General features: G+C 46.7%; 1 protein-coding gene across 1 annotated transcript in view; it reads left to right on the forward strand.

Moving 5' to 3' along the window:
- The first annotated feature begins 4239 nt into the window (after positions 1–4239).
- Positions 4240–21691, forward strand: part of LOC138786600 (uncharacterized) — an 87877-nt gene continuing 70425 nt past the window's right edge. Inside the window, 7 exon segments of the mRNA XM_069963580.1 lie at positions 4240–5762; positions 6743–6888; positions 7175–7422; positions 7517–7726; positions 7834–8174; positions 8701–9355; positions 20959–21355. Of these exon segments, the coding sequence (XP_069819681.1) occupies positions 4252–5762; positions 6743–6888; positions 7175–7422; positions 7517–7726; positions 7834–8174; positions 8701–9355; positions 20959–21355 (3508 nt within the window). The 5' untranslated portion in view covers positions 4240–4251.

The raw sequence follows: 21691 nt of genomic DNA on the forward strand, positions 1-21691 counted from the left end.
CCCAGCTGCAGCCACTGATTGGCCGGGTGGGAGAGCAGGACGCCGGACCCGTGCAGCGAGGAGAGGTAATGTATGCTTACAGCGGGGGAGCCGGGCGGGAGCAGAAGGGGTTAAGGGCGGCAGAATTACATACTCGCTGCGGTCGTTTAGACCGCAGCAAGTATGTAGTGTATGGGAACTGCCAGGACCTGCCGGGCTCGCAGCGAGAATCTCGCTGCGAGCCCGTCCGTGTGAATATACCCTAAAGGGGTTATCCAGCGCTACAAAAACATGGCCACTTTTACCCCCCTCTTGTCTCAAGATTGGGTGGGGTTTTAAACTCAGTTCCATTGGAGTAAATGGAGTTTAATTGCAAACCGAGACATTAGCAGACCCCCCCCCCCCCCCCCCAACCTTCAGTGCTGAGTAGGGATGGTCCGAACCCGAACCCTATGGCTATGGCTATATCCCAGTTTTCCAGGCGGTCCTCCCGCTGGATCCGCCCGCTGCACGGAGCGGGCAGACAGCGGGAATCATTACCGAAGGTTCGGGTTCGTACGAACCTGAACCGAACTTGGTTCGGTCCATCCCTAGTGCTGAGTTATAGGGATAAAATTGTCTTTCTTTGACGCATCACAAGAGATCAAACATCAGTGTGCCGGGTTTGTTGTACTTTTTCTTCCCATTCTTTATTATCCATTGTATCCTCTACTTTCTATTCATCTCTCCAGGATCCTCTGCTGATATCTTCTATATAAGAGACCGACCCATCAACCATGGAGAGAGACAGAGACAAGATGGCCGAGAGGATAATAACCCTCACCCTACACATACTCTTCCTGCTTACTGGGGAGGTGAGGGATTCTGGGAGTGATGTCATCATGACATCATTCTTATCTATGGAATAACAGATGGATAGGACGGGAGAGGTGAGGGATTCTGGGAGTGATGTCATCATGACATCATTCTTATCTATAGAATAACAGATGGATAGGACTGGAGAGGTGAGGGATTCTGGGAGTGATGTCATCATGACATCATTATCTATGGAATAACAGATGGATAGGACTGGGGAGGTGAGGGATTCTGGGAGTGATGTCATCATGACATCATTCTTATCTATGGAATAACAGATGGATAGGACTGGGGAGGTGAGGGATTCTGGGAGTGATGTCATCATGACATCATTCTTATCTATGGAATAACATGGATAGGACTGGAGAAGTGAGGGATTCTGGGAGTGATGTCATCATGACATCATTCTTATCTATGGAATAACAGATGGATAGGACTGGAGAGGTGAGGGATTCTGGGAGTGATGTCATCATGACATCATTCTTATCTATGGAATAACAGATGGATAGGACTGGAGAGGTGAGGGATTCTGGGAATGGATGCAGTGATAGTAATGTGTCTCTCCATACACAGGATTACACAGTAGTGAAGAAGTCCTCTAGTGGGCGCTGTGGGGCCCCTGGGTGTGAAGGATGGGGAAGAACCCTGAGCCCAATCCCGGGGCCCCTGATACATGAGGAAATGGAGGGAGAGAAGATCCTAGAAGTCACCAACAAGATGGTGGAGCTGCTGAGTGGAGAGGTGAGACTGTGGCTGCTGGGAATGCTGGGACATTATACAGTAACACCACTGGAGGGGTGGGGGGGATGACTGTGTGATCATTGTGTGTGTCAGGTTCCTATAAGGTGTCAGGACGTGGCGGTCTATTTCTCCATGGAGGAGTGGGAGTATGTAGAAGGACACAAGGATCAGTACAAGGATGTGATGCTGGAGGATCAGCAGCCCCTCCTATCAGCAGGTAATAGACAGGACTATATACACACCTCCTCTCTGTATTATCTGGATGGAAAGAATGAATTCAGTCTCTGTATGTGTTCCCTCCAGTCAGATCCAGTAAGAGAACAGCACCAGAGAGATGTCCCCGTCCTCTTCTTCCTCAGGATCAGGTAGATGCAGATGTTCCCTATGATCTGTACATCCCACCTGACTTCTCCTACTGTCTGATGACTTTTACAATATTTCTCTCACATCTTATGAATCAGGGGGAAGATGGAAACAATATTAATGCTCCAGAGACAGATGTGAGCAGTGATGATCAGTATAAGGAGGAAATTACTATGGGAAAGGAACTTAACCATAATATTGCTATGGAAAAGATAGTTAAAAAAGAAGAGACAGATGTAAGCAGTGATGAGCAGTATAAGGAGGACATTACAGCATGGAAAGATATGAACTATATTAATGCTACAGATATGTTGATGAAAGAAGAAGAGGAGGAGACAGATGACAGCAGTGATGAGCAGTATAAGGAGGACATCACTATAGGTAACCTCCCAGGTGAGTAGTGACCACTAAATGCAGAGAACAGTCACACATTCTCCTCAGTCACCGGCTGTAACTATTCTGTGTGGAATATTATAAGTTCTGTGTCCTGTCAGTTTTCCAGCTATATAATCATTCAGCCTAAATTCTAATATACAGCACAGTCCCAGTGGACAATATATCACTATCAGTCTCCTGCTGCTGCATCTATAGTGACTGTCCTCATCTTACAGCGTACCTGTTGTGAAATTTTTATTTAAGAAATCGACAGCATCACAAGCAGTTATGTAATATACTCACTTTATTTTAAAAGAAAATTTCTATGTTTAAATCAACATTATACATACCAGGTGTTCTGTCTTCCTGCACGTACTTACAGTGTAATCTGACATCCAGCACGAACCTCTTCCTGTCTTCCCAATAAGCACAGAAAGGCTATGTTCTCACACTGTTGAAATTGAGTGGATGGCAGTCATTTAATGGCAAATAATTACTGTTTTTTTTAAAACAACGTCCAATATTTGCCATTAAATGACGGCCATCTGCTCAATTTCAACAGTGTGGGAACATAGCCTTTCTGTGTTCTCAATCCACTCCTGGTTTTGGTTGCAAAATACTGACCGAAATACTGAGCAAAAATACTGTGTGTGAACATAGCCTTAAAAATGATACAATAATGAGAAGAAAAAAAAAAAGAAATCTATTTAATTTCCATCAGGGGATTCGAACCAGAGAATGAACTGCTGGCAGGTCTCTAGACAGGTGAGTTACCCCTAGACCACAGCTCCAACACATTAGGGAGGAGAGATTCGTTCAGACATAATCTGCCTACAGAGGACTGATCTGCAATCTGCAATCTTACTGGGGGCTGCCCGCTACAGCACATTGTCAGCACCTTAGGTAGTGCCCGGGAGCTGACGGATTCCCTTTAACTAACAATATGGTTAACCTGTGGATAATACATTTCCATATGTTTGGGACAGAACAGTTGCGACCTTCCACCTTCTCAGGCATGCCAATAAGCCGCCCATTATTTCATCTAAGTCTATTTTTTATGTCATCAGCTTTGGCTGCGAGGGCTGAGACATGTGTGATCACTCTCTTCATGTCCCTCCTCATTGGGGGTATTTGGTCCTCCAGCTCACTGACACGGCCCTCCACCACTTCCATGCGGCCGGACATTTTCTGTAGATCATGTCTCAGGAGAGTAATGTCGTCCCTCATAGAGCCCAGAAGCATTTTCAGCTCTGCGTTCCCTGCAGCAATGGCTTCCATAATATCTTGCAGAGTAGGCTCAGCAGCAGGTGCAGCAGCGTTCTCAGTATGTCCCTGAGCCCCCCCGTCCATCTGGGGCCCCCTCTGTTACCTCCTCCTCAGCCTCCATCTTACTCACTGCGCCCTTAGTAAGTGTGTAACAATGTGCAGCCGGACTCAGCCAGTCCGTATGCGCTGCTCCGAGGCCCCGCCAGTCCTCCTCATCCTCCCTCTGCTCCTCCACTTCAGCTGTGTGGGCGAATTTCATCAGCCGCGCCTGGATAGACACCGCTGTACTGGGCTGCAAAGATGGCGCTGATGGACCCGGCCCCACCACGCTGATGGTCTTTCCACTATTCTCCTTGCTCTGCACTCGCTGTTTGCCGGCCATATCGCTGTAGGGCGGCTCCCACACTCGTCCTCTCACAATTTTTGGATGTCCTCTTTATATGGCCAGATGCCCAGGATATCTGCAGGATGAGGTGAGGAGCTATCTGCAGCACGTCCGCTCACCACACCATCTAAGCCACGCCCCAGTTTCCATTACTTTTACTACTAAGGACGTCATCTCCCCGGCATCCAGCTTCTAGACTCTTCTCCCTGACACTTCCTGTGGATAGGAACAGATCTGATCATTCTTATTATGTTACATAAAAAAGAGTAACTTTCCATGTCTGCAATATGTTTAAGCTTCTATTACTGGGAAATAAGAGAAATGGTGTTTTCTCCTTTGCAGATGATTCTACCAGGAGCTCAGGGGGACATCAGATCTCCTCAGAGGATCATATCACACAAGATACATATGAGGAGCCGTCCACTATCCCAGATACACCCTCAGCCCCTCACAGCAAAGATCTCTCATCTCATCCTGTTATACAAGTCCCATCTTCTGATCCATCACAGCAAGCTGACATTTACAGAGAAGACGATGAACATCAAAGAGCAAATACAGGAAAGCCTAAGTTTTCAGATTTACAACGTGAACAAAGCTTTACTAACAAAAAATATCTTACAGGGGAGAAGGCATTATCATGTTCAGAATGTGGGAAATGTTTTAAAAGAAAATCAAAACTTGTTGAACATCAAAGAATTCACACAGGAGAGAAGCCATTTTCATGTTTAGAATGTGGAAAATGTTTTACTCGGAAAGCAGGTCTTGTGAGCCATCAAAGACTTCACACAGGGGAGAAGCTATTTTCATGTTTGGAATGTGGGAAATGTTTTGCTCGGAAAGCAGGTCTTGTTAGCCATCAAAGACTTCACACAGGGGAGAAGCTATTTTCATGTTTGGAATGTGGGAAATGTTTTCCTCACAAATCAAATCTTGTTACCCATCAAAGAATTCACACAGGGGAGAAGCCATTTTCATGTTCAGAATGTGGAAAATGTTTTAGTCAGAAATCAAAGCTTGTTAACCATCAAAGAAATCACACAGGGGAGAAGCTATTTTCGTGTTCAGAATGTGGAAAATGTTTTATATTTAAATCAAGTCTTGTTGACCATCAAAGAACTCACACAGGGGAAAAGCCATTTTCATGTTCAGAATGTGGAAGATGTTTTACTGTGAAAGCAAATCTTGTTGACCATAAGAGAACTCACACAGTGGAGAAGCCATTTTCATGTTCAGAATGTGGGAAATGTTTTAAAGGGAAATCAAGACTTGTTTCGCATCAAAAAATTCACTCAGGTGTACTCTCGTGTTCAGAATGTGGGAAATGTTTTACTCTGAAATCATATCTTCTTTGCCATCAAAGAACTCACACAGGGGAGAAGCCATTTTCATGTTCAGAATGTGGAAAAAGTTTTATTAAGAAATCAATTCTTGTTGAACATCAAAGAATTCACTCAGAGGATAAGTTATTTTCGTGTTCAGAATGTGGGAAATGTTTTACTCAGAAATCAAAGCTTGTTCAACATCAAAGAATTCACACAGAGGAGAAGCCATTTTCATGTTCAGAATGTGGGAAATGTTTTGCTCAGAAATCAAAGCTTGTTCAACATCAAAGAATTCACACAGGGGAGAAGCCATTTTCATGTTCAGAATGTGGAAGATGTTTTACTTGGAAATCAAATCTTGTTGACCATAAGAGAACACACACAGGGGAGAAGCCATTTTCGTGTTCAGAATGTGGAAAATGTTTTACTAAGAAATCAAGTTTTGTTCACCATCAAAGAACTCACAGAGTGGCAAAGCCATTTTAATGTTTTACTGGGAAATCAAGGCTTGTTTTACATAAAAAAAAACACTCAGAGGCATTTTCATGTTCAGAACGTAAAATGTTTTACTCTGAAATCAAATCTTGTTAGACATTAAAGAATTCACACAGAAGAAAAGCCATTTTCATGTGCAGATTGTGGAAAATGTTTTACGAATAAATAAAATCTTTGAAACCATGTGTTTTTAAAAAATCTGAGAACTCACACAGGAGAGAAGTCATTTAAATGTTCAAAATGTAGTAAATGCTGTCAAAGAAAATCAGAACTTGTTAAACATGAAATAACTCGTATGAACGATGTCGTATTCATTTAATGAATGTTAAAAGTCTTTTAATTACAACGCAAATTGTCAAACCTCAGAGGATGCACAGAGGGTAGAAGTTATTTTTATGCCCTGAATGTGAGAAGTGTTTCAAGGTGAAGTAATTGTAGGAAATGTTATACTCTAAAAGCAAATCTTATTAAACACAAGAATATTTACCGTATTTTCCGGCGTATAAGACGACTTTTTAACCTTGAAAAATCTCAGAAGTTGGGGTCGTCTTATACGCCAGGTATGGTCGCCCTATACGGTGGTGGTGGGGCTAAAAAATGGCCGCATCCCCACCATATGGGGAAACCACTGTAAAAAAAAAACAGTTAACTCACCTGGCGCTCGTTCGCGGCCTCTGCCCGTCTGCTGTCCCCTTCCCGATACAGCCAGTGTGATGTACACTGACTGCTCCGGGGATTTCCGAAGCTCAGCCGAGTGTCTAATTGGAATGGGACAGAAGACGCGCGGAGGCACCAGGTGTAACTTACCTGCCCTGTAACAGATTTGGCCTTGTTAGCCACAGTGTAAGTGACCCCACAGGGTCTAGGAGAGAAAGCTGAAGGTGGCGACACCAGTAGCACTCTCCTCAAGCCAGCTGGGCCTAGAACAGCTGGATCATAACTCCACATGATGTGTTCTCAGAGGGGTGCTGATTCAGCATGGAGCGCGCCTGAAGAGGGACGATGCGGCCAAGATGACACAACTTACTTCCAAGATACATGAGGCAGAGACATCCCACAAACAGACTCAAGACCCACAGTTGCTAGCGACCCTAATAGACCTAAGAGGCCAGTTGCAAAAACTTGTAGACGTTAAATTTGCTAGGTTTCGTGAAAGAACCAAGCAGTTCTTTTATGAGTTTTCCAATAAATGCGGAGCGCCCTTAGCACATTTCTGCATCCAAAATCCACACAGACTTTTGTGCCCTCCATCATATCCCCCATAAAGGGACCTTTCATATGCCTACAGATATTGTGAGTGAATTCCGACAATTTTACCATACACTATACAACTTGTAGTGCCCAATGGCAGATATGGCCCCAGAGGCCTTCCGGCTATTTTCTCCCCAATTAGCCCCCTTCATGACCCGAGCTTTTAACGCAATTGCCCCATCCTGCCCCTTCCCGGCCCAGTCTCTCATGGCCACGGTGGTAGTCATCCCCAAGCCCGGAAAGGACCCATCCTCCTGCGCCAATTATCGGCCTATTTCACTCATAAACGTGGACATTAAGTTATACTCCAAAATGATTGCAAATCGGCTAGGCCCCTTACTATCAGGAGTTATTCACACCGACCAGGTGGGCTTTTTCCCACATGGAGAGGTGAGGGACAACTTGAACAAAACCCTCTTATGCCTGTCTGGTCTCAGTCGACGCAGAGAAGGCGTTCGATCGTGTACACTGGACCTTTCTGCAGGCTGCATTGGAGCAGATTGGGATAGGAGTGGAGTTCCGCCACAAAATTGCGGCACTTTGCCACAATCCCATGGCCAGACTACGGGTCAATGGGGTGCTTTCTGCGCCCTTTACCATTGCTAACGGAACCCGCCAGGGTTGCCCGTTATCACCGATGCTCTATGAACTTGTGATGCAACATTTGGCCGTGGCCCTGAGGGCCTCGCCAGATGTATCTGGAATCAAGTTGCCCCATTAACATCACAAACTGGCCTTGTATGCAGATGACCTGCTATTGTACGTGACAAACCCGCTGATCTAGTTTCCGACCATCTTAAGGCTAACTATTCCAAGACAGAGGTCCTTAACATCTCCATGCCCGACACCTTAATCACACAACTACAGGGCTCCTTTCCCTTCCGCTGGCAAAAGCCAGCTATTAAGTTTCTGGGTGTCTGGGTTCCAATGGACCTGTCCACCTTCGTCGCGCTAAATCTCCTTCGCCTACTGGCCCTCACTAAAACAGATCTCTGCTCATATGATAAGCCTCAGCTCTCATGGTTTGGAAGGATCAATGTCATCAAGAAGGACATCCTGCCGAGGTTTCTTTACCTCTTTCAGGCGCTTCCTATCTCTGTCCCTGTTGCCCTTTTCCAACAACTGAAAGGTGTGCTGAGGAGGTTTGTGTGGAGTCCCATTCGGCCACGCATCAAATACAAGACGCTTACCCGGAATAGGCTCGCTGGGGGTGCTGGGTTGCCGGATTTTTCCTTATATCATAATGCTTCTGTTTTGCTGAGGGTGGTGGACTGGTTCCATCACGCTGATAGCAAGCAGTGGGTGGCGATCGAGGCGAATTGTCACCTATCGCCCTGAAATTGCTACCATGGATTTTCCCAGTCCACCATCCTCGGCTGGATGCTTTTACCTATCTAACCAGATGTTTCCTGAAGCTGTGGGACAGATTACTATTCTCCCTCACCATCTCACATCAGGCTGGGGTAATGAGTTTGATAATCTGGCGTTTCGGACAGCATGTGGGAGGGAGCACTTCTTGGGGTGGTCCCGGTCCGAGTGGGTCAGGGTGTGCCAGGTCCTAGGTACGGGAGCAGCTCTTGCCCCATTAACCAAGCTACAGGAGGCCTGCCCGGAAAAGACCCTATCATGGCTGGAATACGGCTAGCTAAAAGCCTTTTTGGTGGACAGCTTCCCGCAAGGTATCCCCGCCAGAACGCCTACAGAGCTAGAGTCGCTCCTCTTGGAATCCTCCCCTCCAACACGAGTACTATCTCAGATATATCGCATTCTCCTAGAAGCAGACGTGGACCCGGAGCCCTCATATATTGCTGCTTGGGAAGATGAGCTAAATGTTAAGTTCTCAGACCTGGACAAACAAAACATTTTTTTGCTGACACATAAAATGCCAGTGACGTGCTTAGCACAAGAGAAGAACTTTAAAATTCTCTCTCGGTGGTACACATACCCACAATTTCTACATCAATGCTACCCTGAAGTCCCTGACACTTGGAGGTGCGAGAGAGAGGTTGGTTCTATGGTGTACGTCTGGTGGAGTTGCCCAGCGCTGACACTGTTCTTGGATGCCATCTTTGAAATCTACACTCAGGTGATAGGGAGGACTGTCACGCCTACACCTAGCCTAGCTTTGTTATCTCTGATCCCGGGCCCTTCCTCTGGCGCCAGGAAGGGACTGCGCCACCATTTTCTCACAGTGGCTCGAACGGTTATACCCAGGCACTGGCAGTCAACCTCCCCACCTCCCATTTCGGAATGGGTAGCTGAGATGGATTTCCTTCATCGCATGGAGACCCTGACGGCAGAGGAATATGCTCGAGGAACGAAGGTGGACCGACTCTGGCTACCTTGGACCTCTTATAAAGAAATTCCTCATTTTGCCCACTGGTTGGTTGTGTAGGCGAAGGCCGCTCCCAGCCTGAGGTTTCATTCCCCGGAAGTCTACTCCTATACAGATACGGTAGCCCCTATGGGCCTACCAGTCTGCTTTCTTGTTTCTTTCCCTCCCTTTTTTTTCTTTTTTCTCTGTCTCTCCTTTCCTGCCTCTTACCTCTCCTTGACTTCACCTACCCCCTTCCCTACCGGTCACCACGAGGAGGTTTGTCGTTCGCTGTTGATTTGGCGTCAGATGGACGCCTTAGTTACACTTTCATTTTATTGTTATTGTTTTAAGGATATGCATCAGATATGTCGAGATATGTTGATGGCGAGAAGGAATGTTCCTTGTTTAGACGTTGCCACATCCATGGCTTTGGTCAGTGGGCTCAGTAGATTTGGGATGGGGGTGTTTGGGGGTGACTAGAACAAATGCTGGTGACAAAATGGAATCGTTGCCCTTTCCATTCTTAGTTGAATGGGGGCATTAGTTGTATGTAGAAGTGCAATAGCTCTACATAAGTGTAGCGCCTCGTGGAGACTAGACATCATTTACTGGTTTTGCGGAAAGATGTATAGATTTTGTTGATACCAAATTTTACATATATATGACTTTTTTTTTTAATCTCTTAAATGACATTTTCTCTTAGGAGGATTGACAAACGACATAAATTCTGGTGCTGTTTTTGTTTCCAGCATACGTTGTGCGGTATAAATTATGCCCGATACATACCACTTTCATGACTACACAGCGGTATATAACAGGTTAAACTACCCAGAGAGGTTAATCACTGCTCCTGGTAGTTGCGGCAGGAGATCAGCTGTCATACTGACAGCTGATCTCCTGCGATGTTGGTGGGTGATGGAGTGCGACATTCACTTATTCTGACCCCGCTGTAAAAGGCCAACGGGGTGAGAATAAGGCCCATAAGTGACCACTGTAGAAAGCTGTACTGGCGGTCGCTAAGGGGTTGAAGTTTGTAATTAGCCAAATTTTACGCCAAACTTCAGCAAATCTGCCGAACTCTCTTGTTGAGGGGTTTGGGGTGGAGGAGATAGGGTGACACTTTATGCTGATGATGTGCTGCTGTTCCTGAAGGAGCCTAATGTAGCTATACCCAAAGTAATGGAGTTATTTCAAGAAAATGGGAGGTTTTCCGGGATATTGATAAACTGGAGCAAATCCATTCTGATGCCACTAAGGGATAAGGAATTCAGAGATCTAGGGGAGTTTAATAGACTAAAAATTTGGGAAAAGTTATTAAAGAATTAGAAAATAAGATAAATGTCTGGCTAGGCCTGGACGATTAATCGTATTAATTTAATTAATCACCCAGAACGTTGAAATCGATTAGATTTTTTGTGAAAATCGTAAATTCGATTTTCGCAAAAAATCATTTCGGTCTGCGGTGTCAGGTGCGGGCAAGCCAGAGAGGAGCTGGGAGAAGGGGGGTTGCGGTGCGGGCCAGTGGGCAAGCCGTAGAGGGGCCATGTGGGGCGTGACGCAGGCACACTGGAGAGGGGTGAGCGGAGGCAAGATGTTGGGTAGGCAGGCTGGAGAGGGGCGATACGGTGCCGGCGGCCTCCAGCCACATTACAGCGCCGCTGCTGACCTGCCCCCGCCCCTTCCACTGAGCATCCCGCTCCCCTGCCGGCCAGACATGCAGGTCCCCGGTCTCTGGAGGAGGCCGCAGGGACTATAGGAGAAGGTAATCACATTGCTGCGGGTCCTTAAGCTGTACAGCGGGATACGGGGGTTCAGTGCAGATCCCCGTTCCCGCTGTACAGCTCCAGGACCCGCAGCCACGCGATCACCTTCTCCTGTAGTCCCTGCGGTCTCCTCTAGAGACCGGGGAGCTCCATGTCTGGCCGGGAGGGGAACGTGTGTGGATGTGCCCCCAGCTGCGCCAGTCACCCTCAGTGCCCCCCCCTCAGTGTCCCCACAGTCCCTTCAGCGTCCCTCCAGTTTCCCCCAGTCACCCTCAGTGTCCCCCCCAGTCCCCCTTCAGTTTTACCCCACTCCCCCAGTCTCCTTCAGTGTCACCCTAGTCCCCTTCAGTTTTACCCCATTCCCCCCCAGTCACCCCTCATCTATACCTGTATTATTATTACTACTACTATTACTACACCCCTCATCCTTACCTGTACTTCTACACCCCTTATCCACTATACCTCCAATACTACACCCCTTATCCACTATACCTCCATTACTACACCCTTTATCCACTATACCTCCACTACTACACCATACCTAGAAGGAGGCACAAATAAGATCTCCTATATTATATGGGGGCACAGAGTCGCACATATTTGGGAAAGCTACTTATATGGGGCACAGGGGGGGGGGGAGCTCTGTTACAGTGGAAAGCAATACAGTTTGTTGTCTGAAATATTATTAAAATAGTATCTGATGCTGCAGGGAGAAAAATGTTCTGTTTATTTAGCAAAAAAAATTTAAATTTAAATTGAGAATCGTCCAAAAAAATTTTAAATCAAGATTTTATTTTTTGCCCATATCGCCCAGCCCTATGTCCGGCATAGATTACCAGTAGATAAAGCTGACAGGATAGTTTTGTTAAGGTCTATCTGTTTGCCAAATTAGTTGTATATATTTGCGGTGGCGCCCTTATGGATTGGGGATACATTTTTCAAGAGAATACAGAGATTAGCAAATGATCTAATATGGGGAGGTAGGAGGGTGCATCTAAAGTTAGTGGCTCTTACTTTGCCAATGGAGAGGTATTAGGTATTCCTAACTTTAGTACTGGGGGTAAAATTGGGAACGTCAGAGCCCAGGACCCCAGAGGCCAATCCACTAACTTCCCTCCAGAATAATTTAATGATGGGGCATTCCCTCAAATATATGATAATGTGTCCCTGTGGCTCCCAAACATCTCCAACATAGTGGCGGGACAGCAACATTTAACTTATGAAGGAGCTCGGGGGTATGGTACCACAACATCATTAGCTTATAGTGGGATTCTTTATAGGTGGTGCAGATGATGACTTTACTGCTCTTTCCCATATAGTGGCCCAACATTCTGGCGGGAGCTGCCTGCCCAACACCTCCTCCCATTTGGTCATGTAAGGATGTCTAGCCTGGGATCCATTAGATGGAGAGTTAAGAATGTGGTATATATCCGGAATCAAACCGGACGTGGAGGTGCCACACCTCACAAGCTGTTCAAAAGCAGAGGGTTTTGACACCGTGAGAGATCATCATGTGACGAATCTGCAGGTAGGTATAGCGCAGCATGTCAAATTTATCCATTATTTTCTCAAACGTGAAAAGAGTGCGAGTAAGGGGGTCTACAATCTCTGCAAATTGGAAAAGTCTTTTCGCACCCCAGAGCTGAACAGTGCGAGATTGTAAACCTGGTTGAAAGTCGGGAAAGAGGAGGAAGGAGTAGAGGGGGGAGGCTTTAGATATTAACTTAAATTTGAGAGAGCAGGAAGTCCAAATATGTAGGGTAAAGTGTATAGGGCCAAGAAGGCGGAGATGAGAAAACCGAGGGGGGGAAAGATGCCAGAGAAAAGAGTTAGGGTGGGATGGTGCTAACCAAATTTTTTTCTATTTCAGTCCACTTCTTGTAAGCAAGGTACTTAGACCATGCGGTAATTTGTCGCAAGTGGGTTGCCCAGTAGTAATGCAAAATGTTAGGTAGAGCTAATCCCCCTGAGTTTTACTGCACATCATCACTGAGGCAGAAATGCGATGCCTTTTTGAGGCCCAGATAAACTTAAAAATATCCCTTTGCAGGGCCTTTAACTCAGACAGGGGTATGCGTACGGGAAGGGTCTCGAAGTAGTACAGTAACTTCGGAAGGATGGTCATTTTTACTGACGCCACTCTACCAAGAAGTGAAATAAAGTGAGAGTCCCACATTGTTAGCAAATTTTGCAGTTCTTTGAAAAGGGCAGGGAAGTTAGCTGAGTAAAGAGAGGAGTAAGTGGGTGTGAGATGTATCCCTAAATATTTGATGGAGGACTTCGTCCATTTAAATTTAAAAACTGAGCGGAGGTGAGTCACCATGGAGCTAGGTAGGTTCAGAGGCATGATTTCTGACTTGCTAGTGTTGACTTTATAGCCAGAGAGGACTCCGAACCGGGAAAGCAAGTCTCTAAGCGCCGGGAGGGTGGTGCGTGGATAAGACAGGGTGAGGAGTACATCGTCTGCAAATAGCATAATTTTGAACTCCTTACCAAGAACAGAGACTCTGCGTATGTCAGGGCAATTCCAGACGGCAGCCGCCAGGGGTTCAATACAAAGGGCGAACAAAAGGGGTGAAAGCGGACAGCCCTGGCGGGTGCCATTTGGAGTTGGAAATGTCTCCGACATCATATGCGGGAATTTGATTGCTGCGGTGGGTCGCGTATATAAGGCCTCAATAGCAGTCAGGAAAGGGCCCCTAAATCTACAACAACGGACAGTCTCGAACATAAACGGCCACCCAAGGCGGTCGAAAGCCTTCTCGGCATCCAAACTGAGTATCAGGGCCCCATCCGACTGCTGATTGACCACATCGATGATGTCGATGGCCCGTCGAGTGTTGTCTCCAGCCTGCCTTCTGGGCACAAAGCCCACCTGATCTGTGTTAACAAGTGAGGGGAGCCAATAACCTAGGCGAGTGGCAGTTTAGTAAAAATTTTAAAATCTGAATTTAAGAGGGAAATTTGTCTAGGGGGTCCTTTTCAGGCTTTGGTATAAGTGTAATATATGAATGTGAAAGGGAGGAGGGGATAACAGCCCCCTGTAGAAAGGAGTTAAATAAAGAGAGGAGCTTGGGGGACAGTTCAGAGGAGAAGGTCTTATAGTAGAGATATGTGAAACCACCTGGCCCGGGAGCCTGACCCGAGGGGAGAGATTTCAGTACCTCCAGAAAGGTCCTCTTCCGTGATAGGGGCATTCAATTCTTCTATGGCACCCTCTGGTAGGGATGGGAGATTACAGTCAGATAAAAATTCCCTAAAGCGGTGGGATCGGGCCTCCGGGTCTGAGGGAAGAGTAGAGGGCAGGGAATAGAGGTCAGTATAATACTGTAGAAACAGAGAAGAGATGTCATTAGGGTGTTATAGAAGCTTTCCAATGGGATCCCTAAGGACCTGAGGAGACTGGGCCATCGCTTTATCATTAAGCATTTTCGCCAGAAACGTATGGGCCTTGTTTCCTTTCTCATAAAACTTCTGTTTAGAGTAGAGGAGTAACTTCTCCACTTTAAAAAGAGTCAGTTCCTTTAAGTGCGCTCTCGCCGCCACAAGTCTCCTCAAGGTTTGAAGGGATGAGGACTGGGCAAGGGACCTTTCCAATATTTGAATATCCTGCTTGGCATTTTGTATCGCCAGTTCGGAGTCTCTTTTCTGGCGGGAGCCCAAGACAATACAGTGCCCCCTAATGACCACCTTATGTGCCTCCCATAGGATCGACTCAGACTCAACTGTTCCGTTGTTTTACAAAATATAGGAGGTGATACATGACTTGATCGAGTCACGGGTAGGCGAGTATTTTAGCAAACTCTCGTTCAGACGCCAATGACAATGGCGAGTAGGTGAGTTTAAACTTAAGACAAACCAACACTGGCCCGTGATCCGACCATGAAATCGGGTCGATAGAGGTTCGATCTAGGAGGTGGACAGTAGGGACATTGCCAAAAAAGTAATCTATTCTGGAATGTAAATGATGAGGATGGGAATAAAATGTATATTCCCTCTCCGTAGGGTGATCAATGCGCCAGTGGTCAAACAGGTGATGTCTGCAAATCAGTTTGCGAAACTCCCCAGAGAGCTTGGCCTGGTCCGCCGGGGTGGGGCGATTACTTATGGAGTGTCTGTCCATTGTCTCTGAAAAGGATAAATTAAAGTCACCTCCCAACAGTCTCGGAGCTGGGGGATATTTGGCGAGCTTATTTAGCACCCTATGGAGAAAGGGAATTTGGGATTTGTTAGGGGCATAGACATTGCAAAACACAAGAGGTTTACCATGGAGGAGACCTTCCAAAATAACATAACGTCCCCTTGGGTCAGAAAAAGACGAGATTTGGATAGGGAAATTCCGAGAAAAAAGAATCGCAACACCTGCATTAGCACCACTAGAAGCAGAAATAACAGTGGGGAAGGCATGTCTAGCAAAGGAAAATGTCACCGCATCTAAGTGCGTTTCCTGGAGGAAGGCTACATCAGCCTTCATGGTACGGAGCTCCCTCAGGGCCAATCTACGTTTTAGGTTACAGTTAAGGCCTTTCACATTCAGGGTCACACACTTAGCCATCAGAAAACCATAGAGTACAGGACTCGTAGACTGCCCTAGAACCTCAGGAGTCACGGGACCACAGAGGCAGATCCTGGAAGAGACCCCAGAAAAAGGATGGGAGAGACAAAAGGGAAGAGGGGGGATACATACAGACAACAGAAAAACAACAAACATCGTATGGACCCGTCAGGGTCAGAAGCACTCGGCTCGGATCCTGGACACCGGGGACCAGGAGAAGGGAAAAAAAAGAAGAAATAGGCAATAAGCAATAAAATGCGAGAGACAATATACAACACTAGGGTTGAGCATAGGTACCCCTTTAGGGAAGAGATAGGAACTACCAACGGAACATGCATAGTTAAATGAAAAGAACAAGTGAGAAACCATGTCACCCAGCTATGAATAACCGTAACAACGATACTTAAGGCCAGTATGAAAGTGGAGCAATGCGGCAGGTCAGCCTATGGAGGCAGGAAGGGGCCGACAGCCCAGGGTCAGGAGCTCAAGAGGCTGAGTCCAAGTCCAGCCCAGCAGCCGGTCCAGGGTCATCAGGGTGCGGACGTCCCCTCTTCTTGCGTGCAATACGCCACACCAGCGGCGGGGATGGAGGGGGGGGAGCAATTGTCCAATCCGTGATCTTAAGGATGGGGATCTCAAGAAGGTTGCTAAATTTTTGAAGGTCCGCCAGGTTGCGCAGGATTGCAGAATCCTTTAAGAATCCTTTAAGGTGATGGTGTCTCTGGGGTGGGAGGCCCTTAGGGTAGTGGGGCAAGGGGTCAGGAGGGGATTATGGCACTCCCGGATCCCTGGGGTGCCAAGATCAGTACCTGGGGTCAGCGGAAGTGAGGGGATAGAGGAAGATCCGTCCCTCCGTGCGGCGTAGGTCGCAAGATGGCGGCTCCACACTTGTGCCTCTTCTCCCTCCTGCATCACAAGGCGAGCCGGAATCCGCTCCCCTCTGATTCCTGCGGCCGGCGGATGCGGGATAGGCTCCGGGACCGAGCTGGAGCCGGATCGGAGCTGCTGGATGGGAGGAGGCCGTGCCGCCACATGTCAGGGAGCCCGGAGCACTGTGCGACCATGCCACGTGTGAGGTACGGGGTGAGCGGGTGCGGGCGGGAATGTACACCGGAGCAGTCCTGGGGTGCTCTAGGGGTCCCCCTGGTCTCCCTCGCCATGTAAGGAGAAAAACTGCCGCAGTCAGCTTATGCTTTTGGCCGCAAATGTAGCTGGGTGGCCGGGAGCTCCTCTCTCAAGCTGCTGCTCCCATCGGCGGTTCGCCACGCCCCCCCCTGGTTTTAATTGTTCTAGAATTTTTGATCAGCAATGACACAGCTCTACTGTGTACACATACAGCTCAGCTACATGTACATTACACATATATACAGCTCAGCTACATGTACATTACACACATACAGCTCAGCTACATGTACATTACACATATACAGCTCAGCTACATGTACATTACACATATATACAGCTCAGCTACATGTACATTACACACATACAGCTCAGCTACATGTACATTACACACATACAGCTCAGCTACATGTACATTACACATATATACAGCTCAGCTACATGTACATTACACACATACAGCTCAGCTACATGTACATTACACATATACAGCTCAGCTACATGTACATTACACATATATACAGCTCAGCTACATGTACATTACACATATATACAGCTCAGCTACATGTACATTACACACATACAGCTCAGCTACATGTACATTACACATATATACAGCTCAGCTACATGTACATTACACACATACAGCTCAGCTACATGTACATTACACATATACAGCTCAGCTACATGTACATTACACACATACAGCTCTACTGGGTTCACACTACGTTTATTTCAGTCAGTATTGTGGTCCTCATATTGCAACCAAAACCAGGAGTGGATTAAAAACACAGAAAGGATCTGTTCACACAATGTTGAAATTGAGTGGATGGTCGCCATATAACGGTAAATAACGGCCATTTTTTCAATATAACAGCCGTTGTTTTAAAATAACAGCAAATATTTGCCATTAAATGGAGGCCATCCACTCAATTTCAACATTGTGTGAACAGATCCATTCTGTGTTTTTAATCCACTCCTGGTTTTGGTTGCAATATGAGGACCACAATACTGACTGAAATATACGTAGTGTGAACCCAGCCCTACTGTGTACACATACAGCTCAGCTTCATGTACATTACACATATACAGCTCTACTGTGTACACATACAGCTCAGCTACATGTACATTACACATATACAGATCTACTGTGTACACATACAGCTCACCTACATGCACATTACACATATACAGCTCTACTGTGTACACATACAGCTCAGCTACATGTACATTACACACATACAGCTCAGCTACATGTACATTACACACATACAGCTCAGCTACATGTACATTACACATATACAGCTCAGCTACATGTACATTACACACATACAGCTCAGCTACATGTACATTACACACATACAGCTCAGCTACATGTACATTACACACATACAGCTCAGCTACATGTACATTACACACATACAGCTCAGCTACATGTACATTACACACACATACAGCTCAGCTACATGTACATTACACACACATACAGCTCAGCTACATGTACATTACACACATACAGCTCAGCTACATGTACATTACACACATACAGCTCAGCTACATGTACATTACACATATACAGCTCTGCTGCAGGCATATATAACACACACATACACTGCTCTGCTCCACACACCACACACAGACAGCTCTGCTCCACACACATCACACACACAGCTCTGCTGCATACACATCACTCCAGCTCATCCAGCACAGCAGAGTCCTGCATACACTGAGCAGCAGCCCCTGATCATGTGACTCCTCCTCCTCCATGTGACTGATCACATGACTGTGACATTATGGCAGGTCCTGGAAGGGAAAGCACATTTTCCAAGTGAATCTATGTACAGTTGATGACATCACGGTCATGTGACTTGTGTGGGAGGAGCTTATGGTTTCCCAGTGTTTCCTAGCAGTAGTGAGGAAGCAGCCGGTCGGGGTCAGTCAGGACTGTGTAGCTGCAGGGTCTGTCTGTGTCCCGGGCTTTCTGTGAGGTAGAAGAGACAGTAATGGCCGTGTGAGGAGTTTCTGGACATTGGAATTGGTAAGCTTCTCTCTGGGGGCATTTTTATGAAGTTTTGTGGGGTCTGTAGTAATGTGTTATGCAATGCTCTGCAGGCGGCTTCTGTCGGTAAGTTCAGGAGGAGGGGGGCACTATAGATGGAGGGATCACATTGGATAACCCCTCTAAGCACTTCCAGAGTTTCTTCCTGAGACAGCAGCACTCTGGTCAGTTTTGGGGGATTTTTTCAACTTAGCTTAAAGATGACCTGTCACCCCCGGTGCTGGGGTGACAGGCTCCCGACCCCCCGCTAGAGCCCCGTATACTTACCTGATCGCGCCGGCTCCCGCTTCTTGAGCCGGTCCGCTGACGGAGATTTGAGTGCCCGAAGCCTGGCGCGCGCGTTCCTGAGATGAGTCTGACGCTCATAGAGAATGAATGAGCATCGGACTCATCTCAGGAGCGCGTGCAGCGGGCTTCGGGCACTCAAATCTCCGTCACTGGACCAGCTCAAGCGGGACCCGGCACGATCAGGTAAGTATAGGGGGCTCTAGCGAGTGGTCAGGAGCCTGTCACCCCGGGAGCGGGGGGGGGGGGGGGGACAGGTTCCCTTTAATAGCAAAACTGAACAGGAGACAAGAGTCGTGCTGTCTCTGGAAGAAAATGGCCGTGTTTTTCTGACACTGGATAACCCCTCTAATAGTAGGGACACAGTGGCCTTAGGAGGCTGCACCAGGTCCCAAGAGACATCTGCCCCCCCCGTCCTTCAGTGCTGAGTTATAGGGATAAAATTGTCTTTATTTCACACATCACAAGAGATCAAACATCAGTGTCTCGGGATTGTTGTTTGCCGGACAAGTTGTACTTTTTATTCACCTTCGTTATTATACATTGTATCCTCTACTTTCTATTCATCTCTCCAGGATCCTCTGCTGATATCTTCTATATAAGAGACCGACCCATCAACCATGGAGAGAGACAGAGACAAGATGGCCGAGAGGATAATAACCCTCACCCTACACATACTCTTCCTGCTTACTGGGGAGGTGAGGGATTCTGGGAGTGATGTCATCATGACATCATTCTTATCTATGGAATAACAGATGGATAGGACTGGAGAGGTGAGGGATTCTGGGAGTGATGTCATCATGACATCATTCTTATCTATGGAATAACAGATGGATAGGACTGGGGAGGTGAGGGATTCTGGGAGTGATGTCATCATGACATCATTCTTATCTATGGAATAACAGATGGATAGGACTGGAGAGGTGAGGGATTCTGGGAGTGATGTCATCATGACATCATTCTTATCTATGGAATAACAGATGGATAGGACTGGAGAGGTGAGGGATTCTGGGAGTGATGTCATCATGACATCATTCTTATCTATGGAATAACAGATGGATAGGACTGGAGAGGTGAGGGATTCTGGGAGTGATGTCATCATGACATCATTCTTATCTATGGAATAACAGATGGATAGGACTGGAGAGGTAAGGGATTCTGGGAGTGGATGGAGTGATAGTAATGTGTCTCTCCATACACAGGATTACACAATAGTGAAGAAGTCCTCTAGTGGGCGCTGTGGGGCCCCTGGGTGTGAAGGATGGGGAAGAACCCTGAGCCCAATCCCGGGGCCCCTGATACATGAGGAAATGGAGGAAGAGAAGATCCTAGAAGTCACCAACAAGATGGTGGAGCTGCTGAGTGGAGAGGTGAGACTGTGGCTGCTGGGAATGCTGGGACATTATACAGTAACACCACTGGAGGGGTGGGGGGGATGACTGTGTGATCATTGTGTGTGTCAGGTTCCTATAAGGTGTCAGGACGTGGCGGTCTATTTCTCCATGGAGGAGTGGGAGTATGTAGAAGGACACAAGGATCAGTACAAGGATGTGATGCTGGAGGATCAGCAGCCCCTCCCATCAGCAGGTAATAGACAGGACTATATACACACCTCCTCTCTGTATTATCTGGATGGAAAGAATGAATTCAGTCTCTGTATGTGTTCCCTCCAGTCAGATCCAGTAAGAGAACAGCACCAGATAGATGCCCCCGTCCTCTTCTCCCACAGGATCAGGATCAGGTAGATGGAGATGTTCCCTATGATCTGTACATCCCACCTGACTTCTCCTACTGTCTGATGACTTTTACAATATTTCTATCACAGCTTATGAATCAGGGGGAAGATGGGAACAACATTGATGATCCAGAGACAGATCTGAGCAGTGATGAGCAGTATAAAGAGAAGATTACTATTGGAAAGGAAATTATCCATAATATTGCTGTGGAAAAGATAGTAAAAGAAGAAGAAGAGACAGATGTGAGGAGTGATGAGCAGTATAAGGAGGACATAACAACATGGAAAGATATGAACTATATTAATGCTACTGATATGATGGTGAAAGAAGAGACAGATGACAGCAGTGTTGAGCAGTATAAGGAGGAAGTTACTAGAGGGAATAATCTGAACTGTTTTAATGCTATCAACATAAGGGTAAAAGAAGAGACAGATGACAGCAGTGATGAGCAGTATAAGGAGGACATCACTACAGGTAACCGCCCAGGTGAGTAGTGACCAGTAAATGCAGAGAACAGTCACGCATTCTCCTCAGTCACCGGCTGTAACTATTCTGTGTGGAATATTATAAGCTCTGTGTCCTGTCAGTTTTCCAGCTATATAATCATTCAGCCTAAATTCTAATATACAGCACAGTCCCAGCGGACAATATATCACTATCAGTCTCCTGCTGCTGCATCTATAGTGACTGTCCTCATCTTACAGCGCACCTGTTGTGAAATTTTTTTTTAAGTAAATGACAGGATCACAAGCAGTTATGTATTATACTCACCAGGGCTGTGGAGTCGGTAAGCCGCAGCTCCCGCTCCGACTCCTGAACTTT

Source organism: Dendropsophus ebraccatus, chromosome 3 (genome assembly GCF_027789765.1).
Source record: "Dendropsophus ebraccatus isolate aDenEbr1 chromosome 3, aDenEbr1.pat, whole genome shotgun sequence".
Classification (NCBI taxonomy): domain Eukaryota; kingdom Metazoa; phylum Chordata; class Amphibia; order Anura; family Hylidae; genus Dendropsophus; species Dendropsophus ebraccatus.